Raw genomic sequence first — 22,202 nt, 5'->3', positions numbered from 1 at the left:
TTAGAGTATCCTCTTGAGTGATGACTCCAGTGACACAGATTCACCAAGCGATGAGGATGGAGAGGAGGAAGAAGAATTTTCTCTTTCGAGGGAGGAACTTCACAACATGCTGCGATTACACAAATATAAGAAACTGCATCAAAGTAAATACAGCAAAGACAAAGAGGTAAAACCCCAGAATTTTTACATGTCCTTGATTTTTATTCTTTCCTTTAATTGCATTATTTTAACTGCTCTTACATTTTTATCAAAAACCATAATACAAATACCCACTTTTTTGGTAGACTAGAACAATCTAACATCAGTTTCAGACAAGGGTTATTAAATTAATTATATACAGACTGAAAAGCTGTTGATGTCTCATGCTGAGAATCTGACAGTAGTTTACGTAGCTAGTACTGGCACATGTGTTGTATATAGCTTCCACAATGCTCTGTCCTAGTCACTAGAGCAAATACGGGGTGGTAGAATACAAGATTTGGGTAATATGTATGAAAATTGAAGTGTTGTGGGTTAAATTCTGATATGGGTAGTAGCTGCTGTTCAAGACTAAAATTATATATTTAAAACTAAAGCAGCATACTTGCATCATTGTTGAGGTGCTGAGTAGTAAGGTGATGTTTACCTGCTTGAAAGGGAGTTCCTAGTTTCCTTCTGTAGTGTTTTGTGTCATTCTTCGGGGTTTTACTTGACTTTCGTTTCATTCTTACCTTTCTTCTTTATTTTGGATTTTCTTCTCATATTTTCTTTTTTCCTTTCCTATAAGAAAATAGTCTGCCACATTTCTGCATTTTACTTAATATTAGGCCAAATTCTATTACTGTTTTGATTCTAATAATATGTTTCTTCAAATTATAAGGCTTTGGAAGAAATTATTTTCATTGCTGTTTTGAATTGCACCAGAAGGCAGTCTAAGATGAAGGAAGTCATCCTATTCTCACATCAGAGGATGTGTCTGAAATTAAAATTTGTCTTTAATATTCTTTTGAAATTTCTCCAGAAGAGTGAAGAAATATTTTCCCACCCTGGTCTTTGCATCTGTCCACTTCTTTCCTTTGTTTATCTGTTAAGTTCTAAACCGAGATCATGTTAGCTTCTTGAAATATTGCATAACTACACAAATATTCATACACCCAGTTTTTACGCAGGTCATAACTTTTGTTAGATTTGACACAAATATTTATTTCCAGACTAGTAAGAAATAATATCCAGTGGAAGTAACCAGGGTATGGTCAGATCAGCAGTACACAGTCATGAGGGGGGGAAACACATCTGTCCAAAAAAGTATGTTTATGCTGATGTTCTCACCTTTCAAAAGTCGTCTATTAACTTAATAGTAAGCTTATGTTTTAAATAGTTAATTTCTGACCTGTGCTGTCTTCAATTTGTCGGTTTATACATAACCTGTGTGTACTTCTTTTATTATTTTAGTTGAATGATACTTGGAATATACTGACTTCTTTTTATAATTTGGGAAAAACATGCCGAGGCAGCTATATTTTTACTTGACAATCTGAATGTGCAAGTTGTTTGCCCTTGTGGAAATATTTTAAATGTCTTTTATCTAAACCCATCCTTTTACATCCTTTGGAATGATAAAGTAGAACACGTATGTAATTTGGGAATGCAAGCAAAACAAATAAGAGGTCCATGATCAGACCACTCCATGTCATGTGCTGTCTTGCTGGGCAGCACCTGTATGGAAAAGATAGAGGAGTATGCTTTGAAAGCGTAACCTTCGCTGCCTGCTCTTCCTGTTTTACTTAACTGGGTGGGCTTGGCTACCTGCACAGAACTTGGAGGCCACCTCTGGGAGCAGTGGTTTCAGTCTGGACGCTGTATGATCCTTGATAACTCTGCTAAATATGGAGAAGTGCATGTTTTCTCTTTTTATTTATGATCAAGATCTGAACTTGTTTACCTGCTATTTCTGTAATCTGCTATATCTGTTTTCCATTACTGTGCTCTTTTGCATCCTCTTCAGTTGCAGCAGTATCAGTACTACAGTGCAGGTCTGCTGTCCACACATGATCCTTACTACGAGCAGCAGCGCCACCTGCTAGGGCCCAAGAAAAAGAAGTTTAAAGAAGAGAAAAAATTAAAAGGTAAAATCACTAACCTTGTGTTTTTAAATGGCTGCTGTGATTAAACTTCTTTCCTACATTATTTCCTTTGAATAAACATATATATTCAAAACCTTTGGGTTTTGCATAGAAATACCCAGTTCTGTCAAAGAAAAAAAAATCTTCAGAAAATACTGTGCATTATCTTCTGGCTTCTAGAAGGCTAGAGTGAACAAAAGAGCTAGAGTGAACTGAGAGTTTATGGCTTTAGATTTTTGTTTGTGGGCCTCTGAATCTAGAATGAGTGTGTTATGCAGTAAGTACCGTATAGCTTTATTAATTGCTTCAGAATCCATAAATACGGTTGTGTATCATGGCCTATTTACTCAGAGTTTTCTGAAAACACGGTAGTTCCTTGAAAAAGGTAAGAACTTACACAGTACCTGATGCAGTTATTCCTGAATATGTAATTCTAGTGAACAAGAAATTATAGGGAGCGTGACTGTTTTCTGAATATTAGAGGGAACTCAGAATTTATGTCCAATGTGAGTTAAAATAGAATTACTTCTGTAACCTCTCAGCTGGACTTTCTGAGATGCATGTTTGCCAGGAAGTACAGTTTCCTTTCTTGATTGAGCTGGCAGCAGCTGTAAATCTGTAAGGAAGCAGGAAGAGAAGGCTATGAACTGTCAGCGTGAGGTGAATCCTCTCTAGTGCAAGTACTTAAGTTTGAGCTGTGTTTTAAGAGGGCTATTTTGGGCTTCCTTCCTATCTTTCTACAAGTTCCTTTAACTGTGTGCTTTTTTTTTTTCCTCTGCTAGTCTTGCAACATCCATGATTTTGCATACTCAAAGAATATTTTAAATATTTGATACTGGTATCAGTTTCCTCTGAAAGGTGGTATCTGTAATACATGATAACAAGCCTATATCTTTCAACTGTTGAGAAGTTTAGTTTGAGACTTATCCTACCAAATTCTAATGTTGTTACCTTTAAATGTCTTATCTTTACATGTCTTTAAGTAGAATTTTACCACAAAGCAAGAACCATTGCAGCAGATCCCAGACATTTTAACTTCTAAGGCATGTTTCACTGTGTGGAAGAATTATATTTCACCACTCTGTTTATTGAACAGGAAAATCTTTCCATTTATGAAGTGTTGAGGAAATATCTAATATGATAAATGGATGGTACCAGAATCAGCAAATGTGGATAAGTTTGGTGGTTTTGTTGGTTCCACAGATAAATTGACTAGGATCGTTTACTCAGGAGAGATACCTGACTAAATGTCTCCCCAAAATAGAAGAAATTTATTTTTATGATCATTGTTGCCATGCAGGCAAGTTGAAAAAAGTAAAGAAAAAGAGGAGGCGGGATGAAGAACTGTCTTCAGAGGAGTCACCACGACGCCACCATCACCAGACCAAAGTTTTTGCCAAGTTTTCTCATGATACACCACCACCTGGGTCCAAGAAAAAGCATTTGACTATTGAGCAACTTAATGCGCGTCGGCGGAAAGTGTGGCTTAGCATTGTTAAAAAGGAGTTGCCAAAGGTGAGCTTGACTAATGGCACAAGATCAGTGACAATGGCAAGACAGTGAAATAGAAAGTTAACTTAGTGGGGAGTTAATGCTTGGAAAACCAGAGTGAAGTAAGACCTGGTTTTTCTGGTGGTCATTAATGACCCAACTGATATTCTGTAATCTATAAGCGAAGTGTAGTTCGAATTTCTTATCACCAATGATATCGAAGCGGATCATGCAGTGCTTTGCCACTGCTTTCATTTAGCTATCCAACCCTTTTCTATGAATAGTACAGTAAACTCTAGCAGGTACTCCTACTAATCCTCAGGATAGCAAAGTAGAGCAAACCAATATCTAGGTTTTACATCAAGTTCAGGAAAGGGGTGTTTCAATCATTGTAGCATGTATGTCTTTGGAAACTTACTTCAGAAACAGTCTAGGGAAAAGTGTTTGTATTACAGGATGAGCTTCAGACACATTTGAAATAGAAAGCTGGGTTAACTGTCGCTAGTTTTCTGCGATGTGATCAGAGTGGAGCTTAAAACCTGCTTTTTGGAATTCACAGTTAACAGACTCTGAATTCTAGGAAGTTGAATATGAGTGATGGCTATAGCATCCTCTATGAACTTAACAGCCAGGCAAAGGATATGTGCAGTACCTTATTTTTTCAGAAGACGGGTTTTGATCACGTGAAGAACACAGGATCCACATTAATTCTTAACATCTTTGGGAAACAGTGGAAATTTTTGTTGTTTACTTCAGTGATAACAGTGGAATAGGAGAACCCTGCTTTGCAATAGTAGTATTTAAAGAAACGATCCTGAAGAAGGAGGTGTTTTAGCATGCTTCCTTCAAGAGTGGGAATACATTTACGTATGCTTTCAATAACTAAAGATGAAAAGCTGTTTCAGTCAAAATAAAAAAATATGGTACCTGTACCCAATTATACAATAGTGTGCATGGCTGAGATTGGCACGTATATCTGCTGAAGGTTGGATAGTGATCTTTTAAAATAACGGTGAAGCCACTGTCCTTGAACTGATTTTAAGATGGTATTCTTTTATAGGCATACAAACAAAAAGCCTCAGCTCGCAACCTTTTCCTAACCAACAGCAAAAAGGTAAGTGTTGTTTAGCTTTATACTGTTACTCATACTGGATGTAATAAGCAAACTGTAACCTCTTTATGTTTCTTGTAATCATGACGGTACTAACAGAGCAGCGTAGAAGAAAGTACTGTATAGACGTAATTTGTAGCTTAGTATAAGGCTTTTCATTTTTTAGGTGTGTCATTTTGGCATATTTCATAAGCAACAGATGAAACGAGCAACACGAATTTCTTTCACAAGATCTTTTTGGCTTTCATAAGATTCAGTTTATACATTTTCAATTGACTGATCTTTGATATGATAAATTAATGACTTTGGCACGCCTTGGCTTTTGAACTGTCCATCTGTCCACTAGCTAGAATTTGCTGGTTTAAGCATTCTTGTTTAAATCAAAGGGGCTCTTAGAATAGTAAATGTGTTAATTTACATAAATATATATAGGAGCTGAGAGGAAAAAATAGAACAACTTTCTGCTTAAGTGATTGTGAAAGGAATTTATCTCCTCATCAGAGTCTTTGAGAAGTGTCAGTGTTTCTACCTAGAAGGCTTTACTTTAGGAATGCTTGGGAATGGCTTTCTGAGAATTTTTTAAGTGTTCGGCTCAAGTGTCTGATTCGTTTATATGGCTTATGAAAAGGTAATCAAGTATATAGCTAAGAATCGTCAGAGACAAGATGATACAGGAAATTATCTGTTCTGTATATATGTTATCCAGAGATTGAGAATTTTCTGTGTAAGGGATGCAGAAAACAGGACCTGCCTGTGTATGTTTAAGAAACTTTGCGGTAGGTAGGTTCTGTGCTGTGCTCCTCCTTAGCTATCAGAGAGTGGATTTTTTTGTTATGTCTGGGCAAGTAGCCTGCGATTATTGTATATGTAGGTATCACAAACTGCCTTTTAGCAAGTGAGTGATGCAGCAGACTTAAAGATTTTGAAATTCTTTTTTTTCTTTGTTTCTGTTTTGTTTGACCATTTGAAATCTCTGTGTTAGAATTGTTGATGTGCAGATTTTAGCAGAGGAAAAAAAACCTATCACAAACATCAAACCCAGCAATTTTGACCATTATGACAATGGCATTAATTTATTTATACTAGAATGAAAAAATGACTATTATGCTTCTCCATGAGATGGTAGGAAAATTGTAGGATACTCCCTCAATTTTCAGTGTATTAACATGTGAATGGGACTGTATTCCACCAATACTGCTATTGTAGCAGCCTTATTAAAACAGTGAGAAAGTGTGGCTGCCACAGAAGAGTGACTAGAATAGATGAGTCAGAGTTGCAGGCAGGCCTTGAACTCTGGCCTCCTGAGTCCCTTTCAAGGACCTACCCACCAGACCAATCCTTTAAGTACCGTGCCACGCTGAAGCTGTCTTCAGGTTTTGTCTTCTTCACCATCTCGGGACGTTTTTGGAAGTTCCTGTTCTGTCATGCCCTTTCAAAAGCATTACTGCTGAGTAAAGTATCACAGTTTTTCTCTTCTGAAGGATCAGACTTGGTTGTAATTAAAATAACAATTTGATGTTGTTCATTGCTGCCTTTCTTTAAGATCTGCCCATTTTACCACTGTTTCCAAAACGTTATTTTGCTCTAGCTTGCCCATCAGTGCATGAGGGAGGTACGTCGAGCTGCTCTCCAGGCCCAGAAAAACTGTAAGGAAACTCTACCACGAGCGCGTCGTCTTACCAAGGAGATGCTTCTCTATTGGAAGAAGTATGAAAAGGTAGAAAAAGAGCATCGCAAACGAGCTGAGAAAGAGGCTCTGGAGCAACGCAAGCTGGATGAAGAGATGAGAGAGGTATAGCAAAAACACAGATTGCTGATGATTAGTCTGTTGAGGAGGCGCAGAAGTGGCTGGATAATTTGAGTTTCCAAATCCAGGCCATGGAATTCAGTTATTTGTTCTGTTTCAGTGGTATTCCACGTATTTCTACTGCTGTCTTAAAATTCTTTACATAATTCTTCTAATGTTAGCTAGAGCTGATAAAACCTTCAAACTGCATAAATTCTTTACAGGTGAATGAAATGGAGGAAGGTGTTAGGCAAGCAGCCTGTCTCACAGACATACATAACTCAAGTGTTAGTAAGGGCCAGGCTTTTGTGATGATTCATACGTCATTCTGGGTCCAGGAGGCAAACTGCCTTTTCATTGCCGTTGGATTTTTGGTTTTTTCACTCTTCTTTTTATGCTGCTGCTGTAAACTGATACAATAATTTATATATGGGGCACAAAATTTTTCTGTGTTTGCTTTCCTGTGGGCCAAGTGACAGCTTCATGGGCTCCCCGACAGAATAATAGGGGCTGAATTTAAGAAAAAACTTTCTTGCCAAAGCTCTCTACTTGGATTTATGGTTGTTACCTCACATGTGTGGTGATGAGCTATGGTTGAATCTTTAGAATACATGATGTTTAGTTTTATGCTCATTATGCTTTTATTTATTGTTGTTGCTCTCATTCTTGCAAGTTCATAAGTGTTTTGTGGAGGTTTCAGTTGACTTAGATTAACAGGCAACTTCTAACTACAGCATTTTTTAACCAGAACCTAACAATGAACAGAGTTTTAACAACGTCTTGCTGAACCCCAGACCATGATAATTTCTCAAGTGTATTACCTAGTGAAGTATCTCATGTATTCTACCATAATTCTCTTTACTAGTAAATAACAGAATGTTAGAGTTAGGTTGTCATGAGAGGTTTAACTGTTCAATTCTTTTACTGTAGACCCCTAAAATCCTGTTTATTTTTGTCAATCTTTATTTTTTTAGTGTAAAAGAAACTTTTAAGCTTTCTTTTATTAAATTATGGTGTTCTTTGCCATGACTCCCGAATTTAAAAGAACTTTGTTTTACAACAATTTTATATTTTAATATAGGTGTTCATGGTGGTGGTCGGTGTTCTTATGTGCAATTAGTGTTCTAGCATTTTGATACCAGGGTCATGTGCATAATATAATCTAGATAGATTAGTTGTTGATATATTATTAGATTAATATTTTTTTTCTTTAATTACATTTAAAACACTAAACCTTTGTCCTGGTCATCTGTTTTTTGTAAATGCTCTTCTCTTAGGCGAAGAGGCAGCAGCGAAAACTTAACTTCCTAATCACACAAACTGAATTATATGCCCATTTTATGAGTCGTAAACGAGATATAGGACATGATGGAATACAGGAGGAAATCCTGCGCAAACTGGAAGACAGCTCTACCCAAAGGCAGATCGATATTGGTGGAGGAGTGGTGGTCAACATCACCCAAGATGATTATGGTAAGCGATTCATCTACAATCCTTCCTGTGCACTTTTTTGAAATTTACTGTACTCTGCATGTTATTGTGCAAACTTAACTTTTCAAGCACAAAAAGTTTCTGTGTAAGAAGCACTGCTATAATTACCAGAATTTACCTGTGTGTTAATTTGGGCAGTTACTGCTGCAGAACTCTAACACGGCAATGTTGTTTTCAGATAGTAACTATTACAAGGCCCAAGCTCTGAAGAATGCTGAGAATGCCTACCAGATTCATCAGGCCCGGGTACGTATTTTTTGGATCCATGAAGTAGAAGAGAAAGCAGTGTGATTGGTAAAGGCCACAGAAACAGTATCTTTAATAGCAGCCAAGTCAAGTAGGTTTGTTTAATCCTGTATGCCAGATCAGAATTTAATTCCATTGGCACTTTCTGTGCTAAATAGGTAGAAAACCAGAATGTAAAGATTTGGGCTATAGGAACAGGCTTGTTTTCTGTTAGTTTTTGGCAGACATCCTATGTGTTAATGTAAAGTGTAAAGCCTCTTACTCTACAGTTTCTTGCTAAATTACTATGTTCATTATCTTATGCGTACTTTCCTCTTCCTGTTTAGACCAGATCATTTGATGAAGATGCAAAGGAGAGTCGGGCAGCTGCTTTACGGGCTGCTAACAAGTCTGGTACTGGCTTTGGAGAGAGCTACAGTTTAGCAAACCCGTCTATCCGGGCAGGAGAAGATATTCCACAGCCCACTATTTTCAATGGAAAACTGAAAGGTTACCAACTGAAAGGCATGAATTGGCTGGCCAACCTATATGAGCAGGTATCTTAGCACATCTTGCAAATTTTTAAAACTACTATTATTTACGTCATTAGAGTAAACTTGGTGAAAAAAATTTAATGGTTTTAAAAATAGACCATATATACTAAATCTGTAATGTCTTTAGAAGAAAGGAATATACTAGGTAAGCCACCTATCAGTATTCTTGATTATTTAGGAAATAACAGCTTTGAATGGGTCATTAAGTTCAGGATTCATTATGTTGGATATTTATAGAACTGTTTATCACTTAGATCATATGCTGAGGAAACTTCTGCTGTTTGGAACTGCGTGTTGTTTCAGACTTTGGTCCTCTGGTAGGCTGCAGGCAGCCTTGTCCATGTGTGCATACCCAGTTGGCAACATGATCACGAAGTGCAGGCAGGCTGAGGGAAAAATCAGCCCAAGAAATGAATGAAAGTGCAGTTGGGATAAATTATCTCTTAGTAGAAAATGTAAGAGACAATAAGGTGTTCCAGAGTTGTTATGCTGGGGCTGCTCCCCCTAAATTCAGTAGCAACCATTCTGCTAGTCCTGTATGGATTAAAAAGTAGTAAGATGAAAGGTGTTCGTTTATGGATCTTTTGCAGGGCATCAATGGAATTCTAGCAGATGAAATGGGTCTGGGTAAAACAGTACAAAGTATTGCTCTCCTTGCACATCTGGCTGAGGTAGGTGGATTATAGCTTATTGCTGGTCAATATGCTTGATAGAAGATGCATACTTTCCACATGTTTGAAATGAATTCAAGTTTATAAAACTCAAGTGTCTTAAAAGGCATTTTAGCTGTGGCATTTCCCTGTGTTTTATAGCTACACCTTTGAAAGGGGATGTATGTAGATCCCTCTGTGTGTGTGTATGTATAAGTATATACATAAATAAAAATGGAATTTTTGTTTATTCACGGAGTAATATCTTTTCACTTGCACTTAATGCAAAAGCCTAATAAGAGAACAAGTTATAGACATCATGGTTCACTGACTTCTACAAATCAGAGAGACTTGTAGAAATTAAGCCCAAATTCTGAGCTTCATGGCAATCAGTCTGGCTTTTCTTATTTGTGGTTTTTTTTCAGGAAGCATAGTTATTCTCTGTGCCAGGGCAGACAAACAAAACAGAAAAAGCAAGAGGAGCTTACTTCTTTATGCAGAAGTAGATGTCTTTATTTTTAAAAAAAGGTCTTGATTAGCATCCAGTCCCTTGCCTTAAATAGGAGATATCAACCAAGTGGTACAGAGAGCAGAACTAGCTGTAGTAGTGACCAAATGACAGTTATGTGCATTTGTTTATTACTTTTGATACCAGTTCACTGGCACTGTCTGTCACAGTTGTGGAACAGAGTGCAGAGCCAAAGGCTCTTGAGCTCATCTGTATGGAAGGCATAACCGACAGGCTTGTCTGCCTGGTGCACTGCAACTTGAGATTTTTGGAAGCCTACACAGGGCTTTAACTTTTTCCTGCTCTCCCTTCTACAGGCCAGCTTGTAACTACCAGTACACTAATGGCACAACTTTGTTCTTCACCAGAGGGCATTCTAATGTGATGGGATGGAGCAAAGCTTGCCAGTGTAACCTGAAGTTCTTTTCCTCCTCCAAATGACAGGGGCTCTTAGTAATGTGAAGGTGGCAACTTTCAGGAGTGAGCCAGATTGACACAGTGGTGGTTGTTCCTGTTTGCTGTTATGAAATAAGTCTTAGTTAAACATTAGATCTACTCTGTTTGATTCTGTATCACCCTGCTGTGCTGGGAGGAAGTTTTGTTATGCTGGATATGATTCGCTCTCTTATGTAGCCACTGTCATTTAGTAGTTGTAAAGCTATATCAAACTCTCTGTGTCCCTTCCCCCCGATCAATTTCTGGGTTTCTTTCTTTTTTTTTTTTTTTTTTTTAATGTCCACGTTCCAGAGAGAGAACATCTGGGGACCTTTTTTAATAATTTCGCCCGCCTCTACGCTTAACAACTGGCACCAGGAGTTTGCCCGATTTGTACCTAAATTTAAGGTAATAAGCATGTGCAAGGAAGTGATTTTTGTTTTCTTAAAAGCAAACTGTTTTGTTCTCCTCTGAGTTCTTTGCCACATCCGGATGCCTGATTACCTTGGAATTTGAAACTGTGTAATGAGCCTGATTCTCTTTTTTTTTTTCCCCTGTCATCCTGTTTTTTCTGGAGCATTCAATTATCTAGTGTTTAGAAACATTCCTACTTGAATCATACGATTTTCCTTTTGCAACAGCTTGAAGATACCTTCTCAGTGAGGAATTGAAGCAGGGAGTGGTGGTTGTTCAGTTCTAATATGTGGACCTGGCAGCAAATACAAGAACAATATTTCTTCAGGCGTTAGAGCAGTGTTTTCAGCCATTCATATCAATTTGGGTAAAATAAAAATTGTGTGTGAGCAAAACTGAACTCTAAACAGATTAGAGGGACAGAGAATGCCGTTGTTATTACAGAAAAATGGAAGAACCATAGAGAACAAGTCAAGAAAAAGGAGAGAAGTGAGGAACAAATAGATAAGAACAAAAAGATTAGAAGAAAATAAATTGAGTTCTTCAGGTACATTGTGAATGGGAAAACATAGTAATGTAGAAAGAAAGGAGCAATCAGTTAGTGAAAAACAAGCTGCTTACATATTCCCCAGTGGAAAACTTTGGAGTGTTGTAAAGGAATATTTGAAAAGAAAGTGTACTGCTGAAACAGTGCTGAAATTTTAGAATTAAAGATAGATGAAAGTGTTAGGAGCTTGCAGTTACATCTGCAAAGAATAGATTATAGTCTAAATGTTTGAGTTGTTAATGTAGTACTCTTTGATAGGAAGAGATCTTAATCAGGTTTTTTTTAAACATCTAATTTTCTTTCTTACAGGGAACATGTGAGAACAGTAAAAGACACCTAGTTATAAGTAACCAGTATGCCAGTAACATCCAGGCTAATTGTTTGATTCTCTTGGCTACTTAATAAGGTGGAGGAAAATATTTTGAAGAAATTACTATTAAGTAATATTTGATTTCTTGATCTGGGGTAGGGCAATATTAAAGGACTTGCCTTTTACCAAATAGCTTGCTCTGCAGATCCCTGATGAGACCATGTGTTGGTTATGGTTGTGTATAGGTTGAGGTATCTATATGAGGAAGTTAGTGAGGAGTTGCTTAAAAAAAAACCCTAAAAATAATCCATTTATGTATTTGCATAGCCCATAACAATAGGGGCCCTGGTTAAAAACCCTGGAGTACAAAATATTAGAGCAGTTGGCCATTCTGCCTACTTATTCTCTCATTTGCTTTAATCATTTCATTGTATAGAACAGGCGAGCACTGTTTATGCTTTCTCCTTCTCAATGATGACATACAGAAAACATTTTAAAAATGCAGCCAGGATGCTTGTGAAAAGATAATTTTTTTTAAAAAAAGTCTGTTTCTGTCATTATACAGCTGTTATTTGGGTTTATTGCATAATACCGCTTACCTCATCCATGGAACAGAACATTTTTTAAAAAGAAGTTTTCTAAACTTATGTCTGTTACATGTCTACGACTTTGATCAATCCTTTTCAACCAGTTGTTTCTGCTTCTAATCATACAGAAGCGTGTAGTCAATTATGCCTGTAGTAAATCAGTGAATTAATTTCTTCAGGTCCATGGCAGAATATGTAAACTAAAAGGCAAATAACTTTTTTGGTTAGTCTGGTGTTTTTTTACTAGCAGACTTATTTCAGAATAGTTGGAAGACTATTCAGCTAAAAGCACTTTGAAATTTGGAGCTTGTGAGTTGAAGGATGGAGATGTTTAAGACCTTTTGCAACCTCAGAAACTAGCATTCATCACTTTTGGTCTTAGTCAGGTGTAGTCCTTTCATCAGACAGAAGATGGCAGTACAATATTATTAACCAGTAACTCTGGTTTCCGTGTACTGCAAAGATCTGTTCTGAGTAATAGGACCCATGAAGTTCTGAGCTATGAATGGATTAACAGATTTCTCTGGCAGAAGTCCTTACTTTTAAAAATTCTTATATTAAGTGTGTCCAGGCCAGATGTTTTAATTTTATCTCCAATTTTGGGGGACAGTTCTGAAATAAAAAACAGTGGGACAAATGGGAACGTTAAACAGGAGATCAAGCTCACCAGTCCTGTAGGGTTAATTGTAGCAGTTGAGGACAGTCCTCTTTCTGCCATAAGCGAAGTATAATTCTTAATTTTTAGAAAAACCTGACTAGAGTGTGTAACATGCTACTGTGCATTTTGAGATTCACATCATAGCTTGATCTAGTCTTTGCACTAGGCGTAAGTTGCTTGATACGTTTGCCTGGAATGCTCTGTTTCAAAGTATATTTAAGTGCTTTCTGATTTTTTTTTCTGTGTTAAGAAAGATGACGACCCTTTTCATTGCTTTGGAGAAAGAGGTCTGTGTCTCGCTTTGTAGAATACATAATATAAAATTCTAGACCAGGTATATCTTTATTTGAAAATAATGTCTTTCTATTTTGTGCTGTTCCAGGTGCTACCTTATTGGGGAAATCCCCATGATAGAAAGGTGATCAGGAAGTTCTGGAGTCAGGTAACACTGGCATGCCCATGTACTTTGACAATTTTTGTTAGATGTGAAGAATAAGCCAGAAACTGTTGCTACACCCCACCAAGCTAAATGATGTGTAGATGTAGAGTTCTGTTTCTTCATCCATGTAGTGGCATTTTCATTAAGATAATGAGGTAGAAGGCTTCTCTTGTGCTGGAGAGCAATACAGTACAGGGAAATTCAGGGCAGTGTGGAGTTCAGTTGAAGAAACTAGAGCTCTGTAAATAAAGTGGGAAGTTCCAGTGTCAAGGACTGTTTATTCTAATTGAGTAACCTAACTCAGGATGCCCAAGTGTAGCATCCCTGCAGGCCTTTTAAACTGTTCCTCATTTAACAGCAGCATTTTGAGGGGTTCAATGCCTGGGTCTTGTCTGGCGCATCTGAAATTGTTCAGGGATTAATGGGCTGAAGTCCAGATCCACCAGTTGAATAACTGTGCTGTAATTAATTTTAAAAGTCAGCTGGGGAAAAAATGCCATAATAACAAGAAGAGATTATGAAACAGAAGTGTGAAATTACAGTATGCACAAGAGAACTCTTCACAATGTATTTACATTATGTGGATATTTGTTTCTTATTTTGTGGTTATAGAAGACACTGTATACTCAGGATGCTCCTTTCCACGTGGTGATTACCAGTTATCAGCTAGTAGTCCAGGATGTGAAGTATTTCCAGCGAGTGAAGTGGCAATATATGGTGCTGGATGAAGCGCAAGCACTCAAGAGTAGCTCCAGGTAATAAATTAACTGGAAACAAAATTTTCCCTCTGTATCAACCTCTTAAAGAAATATCAAGAAAACATCAAGATTATACAAACTGATAGAAGTCAAAACTGATGCACATAAAACACTTTAAGTGTCTTGCCTAGTTAAGTGTCTGTATAACTAGGACGCTGGATCGATCCACTAGTTTTTGCATTTAGATTTGCCTTCTCCAAACACGTAACATGTAATTAAAAAGTAATTGTAGAGCAGAAACTTCGATAGAATACAAGACAGTTAAACAAAACAGTGTGAAATGCTATTCACCTTCTTTCCTGGTTACTCACAGAATTCTGCTTAGTGAACAGTCTGTAGTCCTTAGTGTGTATTGCTTGTATTGGCTCTATTAAATGCATTACTTCTATTCCTTCTTCAGTGGAACTTCCAGACACAAATGAAGGTCAGAACCCCATCAATACTGTTGGCTGCAATAAAACCCAATCTTTGTCATAGGGTTCTGTGCCGGAAAGTTTTCTGGTTGTTTTCAAGTAGTAGATTTGTCCATCTTTACTTCTGTAATTGCTTTCCCATAACCTTTGCCTGAGTTGCAACTCTACACAGTAAGTTAAAGACTGCTTTAGTTGCAGACGCATTCTGGCCGAAGTCTGTCTCTTCAGCATTCTTTGGAAACTGCCCCTCTAAGAGGATTGTAATGTATAGCTCAGCACTCCTGCCAGAGTGGCCCATACACTTAGTGTTGTGAAGTCTGAAAAATACATGGCATTCTGATTCATCATAACTGTTTCTTTTGGGAAGTTAATTCTTCTGATGATGAGATTTTTATTAGTATCCAAGCATTTGTATTAAAAATGAGTAAAAAGATACTCAGAAAAATAAAAATAAATTATGCACATTTCTTCGTAGTTTGTAAAAGGCTACTTCTTCCTGTAATTGTTTTTTGAAAGACTGCGGAGTAGCTGTGACAGTTTTACCCAGTGACCTCCAAGAATCATTTGGGAAGGTCATTGGAAGCAATGGGTCTTAAACACCTTACGTTTCATATTCTTCTACAAAACAGTTTTAATGATTTTTCTTAATTTTATTCATCAGTGTTCGCTGGAAGATCCTACTACAGTTCCAGTGCCGAAACAGATTGTTGTTGACTGGGACCCCAATCCAGAACACGATGGCTGAGGTATCTGGGAGCTCACAAGAGTGGACTTTTCTTTATAACAAGAATATATACTAAATATATGTGAACAGTTGAGAAACCTGTGGTATTTGTATGGTTGTGGGATCATGCTTGTAGCAAACCACTGGCAAGCAAACATGGAATCAGTTCTGGGAGGGGGAAATTTGGAAATGTGCCATGCATTCAAATAAAAATTAAAATTGAGATACCTGGTGGTTAGTAATACCTAGATTACAGGATGAAATCTAGTTCTTCTGGCTTTTCCTTCTGTTGGCTGAAATCATTGCACATGCAGCATGACAGTGTTTCTCACTGCTTTCTAATGGTGTTTTGTTAAGATGTTAAATCTGGCATCTGCCTGGGGGGGCAGGAAGATGATGTGGCTGGGTTTTTGTTTAATTTTGCCATCTCATGATCTAGTAAAGTGACGTTGCTCATGAAGAGCTGCAAGGGTTTTGGACCCCCAATAACCTTGTCCACAGTAGGGTGACTTTTGCTGATCTACTGTTTTCTTCTCTCCTCTTAGCTGTGGGCCTTGCTGCATTTTATCATGCCAACACTGTTTGATTCCCATGAAGAGTTCAATGAATGGTTTTCTAAGGACATAGAGAGCCATGCAGAGAACAAATCTGCCATTGATGAGAGTGAGTGCAGTGTGTAGCTGCAGTAGTTTTTATATTAAAAATCTGTTGCCTTTCCCAACTACTAATGAATAAACTTTATCTTTCATTTTTGTATGAGAAATGTCATCTAAAGCAGAGGGTGCATAATGGGGTTGGAATGTTATGGATTGCTGTCCATAGTTTATGTCAAGGTTTGTGTTTCTGACTGTAATGTAGCATGTCTAGTGAATAGAAAAATGTAGTGAAAATGTTTATTTGCTGCTTGTGTCCAGTCCTCCTCTGTCCCAAACACAGGAGAACAAATATTTTGAATACATCTAAGTTTCTACGGAGCACATAATCTTGGAGATCTCCTGCATGTTACAACCTCTGGATATTAAGGTTATGACATAAAGCACTAAATATCTTTTGAGCTCAAGAAGAAAAGAATAAAAATTCTTTAACAAAAATCTTCACTGTAAATTTTAGGGGATAATTATGTAGAAAAATCTAGCTAGGTAAAATAGCTGATTTGTAATTGGAGTAGGAGACAGCACAATTGGAACTTGTCAAAAAAGTGAAGGCTTTAAGAGTTCTCAGATACCCAGAACTTTGTTTTTTACAGGTTATCGTAAAGACTGCAGTTGTCCGTCAATGCAGTATGACCTGTTTTTGTGATGCTATAATTTTGGGAGGTGAGACTTAAAAGTGTAATGATCTCTTTTTCATGAACTAGCAATGTCTCACCTGAAACTTTCTTCTTCAGTAATAGTGAGTGATAAATTTAAGCCCATATAGTTCAGCCCAGAGGAATATAGAACACATAAAATGCTTTAGAAGTTAATTCTTTGAAGCAGATCTTTAGATTAATAAGTTAAAAGTGTAGCTCACCGCTCGTGAAAAAAAAAAAGAAAAATCAACAGAGAAATGCCAACTCTGTGCTGTGAGAACTCATATGGGGGGAAATAGCTGAGCAGCAAGGGACTTGATTTGTACTAGACCACCATATTGTTTTCTTCTTTGGTGAAGTACTTGTTTCTTCTCCCCATTCCCTGTATTTCAGACCAGCTATCCCGCTTGCACATGATCCTGAAGCCTTTCATGTTGAGACGAATCAAGAAGGATGTGGAAAATGAGCTGTCAGATAAGGTGAGAAAAAGTATTTGTCTGGAATGAGTATTTCAACTTTGTTATCATAGATCTGTTCTCTAGTCTGGCTTTTGCGAACTCATTTGTCAGTCTACATACCTGAAACTTGATTGTAGGCCTGTCATGGACCTTCAGCTTCTGGCACCACATCCCAGCAATCTCATTAGGTGTGAATGTAACTGAAGAACCCCTAATTAATAAACTTGTAGGAACATTTTGTTAACAGTTACAAATTAAAAAAAAAATCTTAAAACTTGATTAAGTTGACAGAAATATCACTAATTGAAGGAGATTGATGCAATAGTGACTGATTGATAAACATCTTAAATTGCCATTGTGAAGGATTTGGCGTGGATTTAGGATTCTTTTTGTTTGTTTGTAAAGAGCAAGAAGTGCACAGTGGCAACATCATTCTCTTCTCTCTTGTTAGTCTTTTAATTTCATGTGGATGTTAGCAATACTGGATGATCTTGTGGTCAACATGTCCCCAGGTTTTGGGATCACTGGCTAAGAGACACTTTTTGTTCGGATGTGCTTATTAATTTCAAAACTAGAACTTTTCCCACAGACACTGTTGTCATGTGATGCACCTGTCATTACCATGGGCTCCTGACCCCTGTTTAGAGACACAGCTCTACATGGATAGCATTTTAATAGTTGAATAGTAGAATTGAGACCAGATTTTAAGCTGATTGGCTGCAGATGTGATGCTTTCAGAGCTTCGTAAGGATCTATTTACTTGTGCTTACATACATTTAAAGGTCTGTCTCCTACATCATCACCCAAGCCTTCTAAAACACACCTATTGGTTAAGCCCTTCCCAGGTTGGATCCTGTATTACAAGTATGAATGTGACTGCCTATATATCTATTTTTTTGAGAAAGTTATGTTTCCTTCAGATATGTTTCTCTCTGCTTTGCATATACTGATGTTGTCATCCTCCATTTCAGAGACACAAAAGGCTAAATCTTCATTACTGTTTTGCAGATTGAAATTCTTATGTACTGCCAGCAGACAAGTCGACAGAAGCTGTTGTACCAAGCTCTGAAAAACAAAATCTCTATTGATGATCTCCTGCAGTCCTCAATGGGCACTACTCAGCAAGCACAGACCACCACTAGCAGTCTCATGAATCTAGTCATGCAGTTCAGGAAGGTAAGGCTATTTTAAGTAATTTTTTTAAAAGTATAATAGCACAGAACTAAAATATGGTTTCTAGAAAACACCGCATTAAAAATATATTTCTGGCATAGGCAAGCAGATTTGCATGCAGTTCAGCATTTCTGATTCTGTGTGTGATGATGTGTGCATCAGTGTTTCTGATGCAGTGTAGCATGATGTTGGGGTGGAAGAGCTTTAGCCAAATGGTGCATGCATCTACTCACTGATTTGGGTCCAAATTTGTTGTTGAAGGAAATCATTCACTTGGGAAGATGAGGCAATAGCTGTTATGTGAATAGGAAAAGATACGATACAGTAATCAAATTTGAGTAGATATACTAAAATAGCTGTGACGTACTAATCAATATTAAAGTTTTAGTGATCAGTCGTCGTAATTGATTTGGGATGTAAATGCTGCATCAGACTAAATTCTCCCAGTGTTTGACATGCTGTCATTCTTGCAGGTGTGCAATCACCCAGAGCTGTTTGAGCGACAAGAAACTTGGTCTCCATTTCACATCTCCCTAAAGCCATACCAGATTTCAAAGTTCATCTACCGTCATGGACAGATCAGGGTCTTTAACCACTCACGGGACAGGCAAGCCTACTCCAGTTCCTTTCCAGCTTAGCATATTTAGTATTATTACTTAGACTTATTTTAGCTTTGTAAGTGCTAATTAACTCCCTTATCTGATGTACTTAAATGACATTGGCCAAGTGATGCATTCCTAGTTTTCTTTTGTTCATTCAGCTGTTAAGCATCTGATACCTGATGCTCTCACTTAGTGGAATCCCTTTGATGGTATAAGAAAGTCAGGAGAAGGAATTCAGAGTTGTTGCTGATGATGTGTAATAGAATTAAGCTCTAAAAGAATTCTTAAAAAAAAATCCCAAAAGCCTGGTTTCCCTTCAGTGAGTTTTCATGTTTAAGCAAGCTATCGGTATCTGTTGAGGCATGGTATATTATGAACATCTTCTGGTGCCTTGACAGCTTTTAATGCTTGCCTTGGATGAATAGAAGCTGCCCGAGTGCAGTTTGCTGTTTTCTCTGACTGGGGCAATTCTTGATTAATTTTGTTTGCATTCAGTTATGAGAAATGCTCGGGACAGAGATGAGAAAGCCATGTTTGAAGATGAGACTAACTGTCCTACAGGATAAACTGCAATTCCAGAGCAATGGTGTGCCTCAGTGTCAAATTAACTCTAGTGCATGTGGACTGATGATGCTTTTATCTTGCTACCATGCAATTCCAGATATCCAGAGTGCTGAAATACTTACAGTGAGGACCTGAATAGTTACTCTGCATTTTCTGCTGATTGTGTGGTTGAACATTGTGTGTGTTAGCAGCTTCTTAGTGATTTTTTTGTTTTGTTTTGTTGCTTTCATTTTCAGGTGGTTACAGGTTTTACTTTCACCATTTGCACCAGACCACATCCAGCAGTCTCTTTTCCATAGGAAGGGTAGGTTTACAGTCCTGGGAAACAAGTTGCATTACACACTTGCATGTGATGTTGTAATATGCCGTATTCGGGGGAAGGACTGAGAGGCCGGATCAGTTAGTCTGCTGAGATATTCTGATTAGAATGTGTTAGAATTCTGTTAGCGTTTGTACATATATTTCATTTGCTCAGTGAGGAAAGGATGGAAGCAGCTGGAAGAAAAACCTATGACAAATTGTTATTTAGTCACTGCTTAATCCTACTGCAGTCTCTTGTTCCATTCCTCCTGTCATGTTTTAACTTGCTTCAAGGATTTAATGCTGCCTTTTTAGTCTAATGTGAAATCTTCACAGGTTCAGTTCAGAGAAGCCTTGAATCCATTTCAATACATTTGGTGTTGTATGTTAAACTGCCAGCTTCTCTTTCAAGTAAAAGGTAGATGAGATACAAGTGACCCAGGACCGAATCAATGAGCAAAAAACCCACATAAGCTGCTTATATTGACAAATACTATTATCACAGATGATTGAATTTTTTTCACTAAAAAGAGCTAACTAGATTGCTCAGCTGCTGGGGCAGGAAAAACTTGAGAAAAAAGCAAGAGAGATACTGGTTGCATTACTATTCTGAAATCTGTTAGCATGGACCTGTTCAGCTATGCAAAACCCTTTTCAAGTAAGAAGAACCAGATGCAGCTAAAGGAGTGCACGCGTCTGTAACTCTAACTTCTGTATGTCTTGCTGGTTTCTGTTTGGCTTGGGATTCGTAATAGGCTTTTTTTGGGGACTCTTGTTGGCATACTGTAAAAGGAAAATAATTTTGGGAATATAATTTTTGTGTAGAAGTTAAAAAATAAGATGTGAATGGTATTGGGAATACGCAGTGCACATGGGTGAGAGCTTGAAAGGCTTTCTTCTTTAACAGTGGAACATACCTCATCTGCTTCCCACCCTTCACTGCAGCGTGTCCATCATCCTCACCATATCTGTTCCATCCTTATGCCCATACTGACGTTCCCCTACCAATTCCTATATCTCTTCACAACCTGTTTGACTGTCTGGCTGGATGAGAGGGAACATGTTTGGCAAGCATCCTGAGGTATGCGTGTTCTGGTCAGCCGTCTGGCAGATGCACATTCGTATTCACAAGCGTGCCTGCTGCCTTTTGATTTTTAGTAGGTGCAATCAGTGCCCTTACTGGCTGCACGGTTTTCTGGCCTAGAACATCTTTGTCTTTCATGGTAGATGCCCTTCTCTTGCCCAGACTGCAAAATGAACTGGAATTGGGAGTCAGGCAACAGCGATTGAGATTAAATTTTCAGTATTTCTAAAAGATCTAGATTAAATTAGGATCTCATGTTTATTCACCTAGATTTGTCATGTGTCAGAGAATGTGTATCTTGAATTGATGAAGTAAATTTATTGTTTTCACTTGTGTCTGTGAAATGTGTTGGCCTAACTTCAGTCTTTCTCTGACATAGGCATCAGTGAAGAAAGCTGTTTTTCTTTCCTCCGGTTTATTGATGTCTCTCCAGCAGAAATGGCAAACCTCATGAATCAGGGACATTTAGCCAGGTGAGGACAACTTTTTTTTTTCTCCTCTCTTAGTAATTATAGGAGAAGTACAGCTGATGTTAGAGGCATCTCTCTAAACCTGCCTTTTCTATGCCTTCTAATATTGTAATTTGTCTACTGTTACTTAAATTATAGCAACTTCTGGAGTGTTCCTCCAGGTATAGGTCACCATTATGCAAGGTGATTTTTATGCCTCTGTCAAAAGAAAACCTCTGTTACAAAGATTTGACATTGTAAATACGCAAGACGGTCAAAGGGCCACAGAAGAGTTTGCTTGGGATCACACTGAGGTTGTGCGAAATCAAGCGCAAAATCCAGACTTCTGAAGGCCAGTTTATTGCAATGCTTACCAATTGCACTTGAGCTTATGTTTTAACACATGTGGAATAAGCTTGTGCCATGATAGTTGTTCAGCTCCGAGCTGTATTTTCTACTTTCCACATGTCCTGTTTTTAATATGGAATGGAATTCCAAGGCACAGGCTTAGAATAACGGATTTTTAGCACCATGAACTGTATTATCTGGGAAAGGGAGGTGATCTGTTTAAGTTAAGTATTCTGCAACAGACAGTACTCTGACTGAAGTTAGATAGTGACTGTAAGAAATTTGAGATTAAAAGCAAACCTTTATTGACAAGTAAAGGTGTTCTGCTTAGGGCTTTATAAGTGTAATATTATTTTATTATTGTTGTTATTTTGGACTACTGTTTCTTGTCTGTGTTTCAGTAACATAATACAAATTTCTCTTGAGCTGTCTGAATGATCTTTATGATAAAATCTGCATTCATTATGCAGGTTGTTACGAATAATCTATATATGGAGCAATTTACAGAGAAGTCAGAGTGCAATTTTAAGAAGTAGTGGCTAACTCGGGCTTGACCCTTTTAGAGGAAGTGCTTCAAAGTGTGTTCTGATGTAATGATTTAGATTCAGTTAAGCCACCTTAGTAAAAATGAAAATAAGTAATGTAAGTGGAAGATGTCTAGCAAAAGTTATTTTAAGTTAGGACACTGTAAGTCTGAAATTCTGAAAAAAACATTTGTTTCAAATGGAGT

General features: G+C 37.6%; 1 protein-coding gene across 1 annotated transcript in view; it reads left to right on the top strand.

The window, feature by feature from the left end:
- INO80 (INO80 complex ATPase subunit) overlaps positions 1 to 22,202 on the top strand; it is a 66,303-nt gene that overhangs the window by 11,149 nt on the left and 32,952 nt on the right. Inside the window, exons 5-23 of the mRNA XM_075105575.1 lie at positions 5 to 166; positions 1,985 to 2,105; positions 3,403 to 3,617; positions 4,654 to 4,707; positions 6,293 to 6,496; positions 7,768 to 7,963; positions 8,160 to 8,227; positions 8,554 to 8,763; positions 9,351 to 9,431; positions 10,666 to 10,761; positions 13,252 to 13,311; positions 13,921 to 14,063; positions 15,141 to 15,225; positions 15,749 to 15,866; positions 16,888 to 16,973; positions 17,961 to 18,128; positions 18,599 to 18,732; positions 19,528 to 19,595; positions 21,055 to 21,148. Coding sequence (XP_074961676.1) covers positions 5 to 166; positions 1,985 to 2,105; positions 3,403 to 3,617; positions 4,654 to 4,707; positions 6,293 to 6,496; positions 7,768 to 7,963; positions 8,160 to 8,227; positions 8,554 to 8,763; positions 9,351 to 9,431; positions 10,666 to 10,761; positions 13,252 to 13,311; positions 13,921 to 14,063; positions 15,141 to 15,225; positions 15,749 to 15,866; positions 16,888 to 16,973; positions 17,961 to 18,128; positions 18,599 to 18,732; positions 19,528 to 19,595; positions 21,055 to 21,148 — 2,363 coding nt within the window. The remainder of the gene's footprint in view (positions 1 to 4; positions 167 to 1,984; positions 2,106 to 3,402; positions 3,618 to 4,653; positions 4,708 to 6,292; positions 6,497 to 7,767; positions 7,964 to 8,159; positions 8,228 to 8,553; positions 8,764 to 9,350; positions 9,432 to 10,665; positions 10,762 to 13,251; positions 13,312 to 13,920; positions 14,064 to 15,140; positions 15,226 to 15,748; positions 15,867 to 16,887; positions 16,974 to 17,960; positions 18,129 to 18,598; positions 18,733 to 19,527; positions 19,596 to 21,054; positions 21,149 to 22,202) is intronic.

The sequence above is a fragment of the Phalacrocorax aristotelis genome, chromosome 10 (genome assembly GCF_949628215.1).
Source record: "Phalacrocorax aristotelis chromosome 10, bGulAri2.1, whole genome shotgun sequence".
NCBI classification, from domain to species: Eukaryota; Metazoa; Chordata; class Aves; order Suliformes; family Phalacrocoracidae; genus Phalacrocorax; species Phalacrocorax aristotelis.
This window is presented reverse-complemented; position numbering and strand designations above follow the sequence as displayed.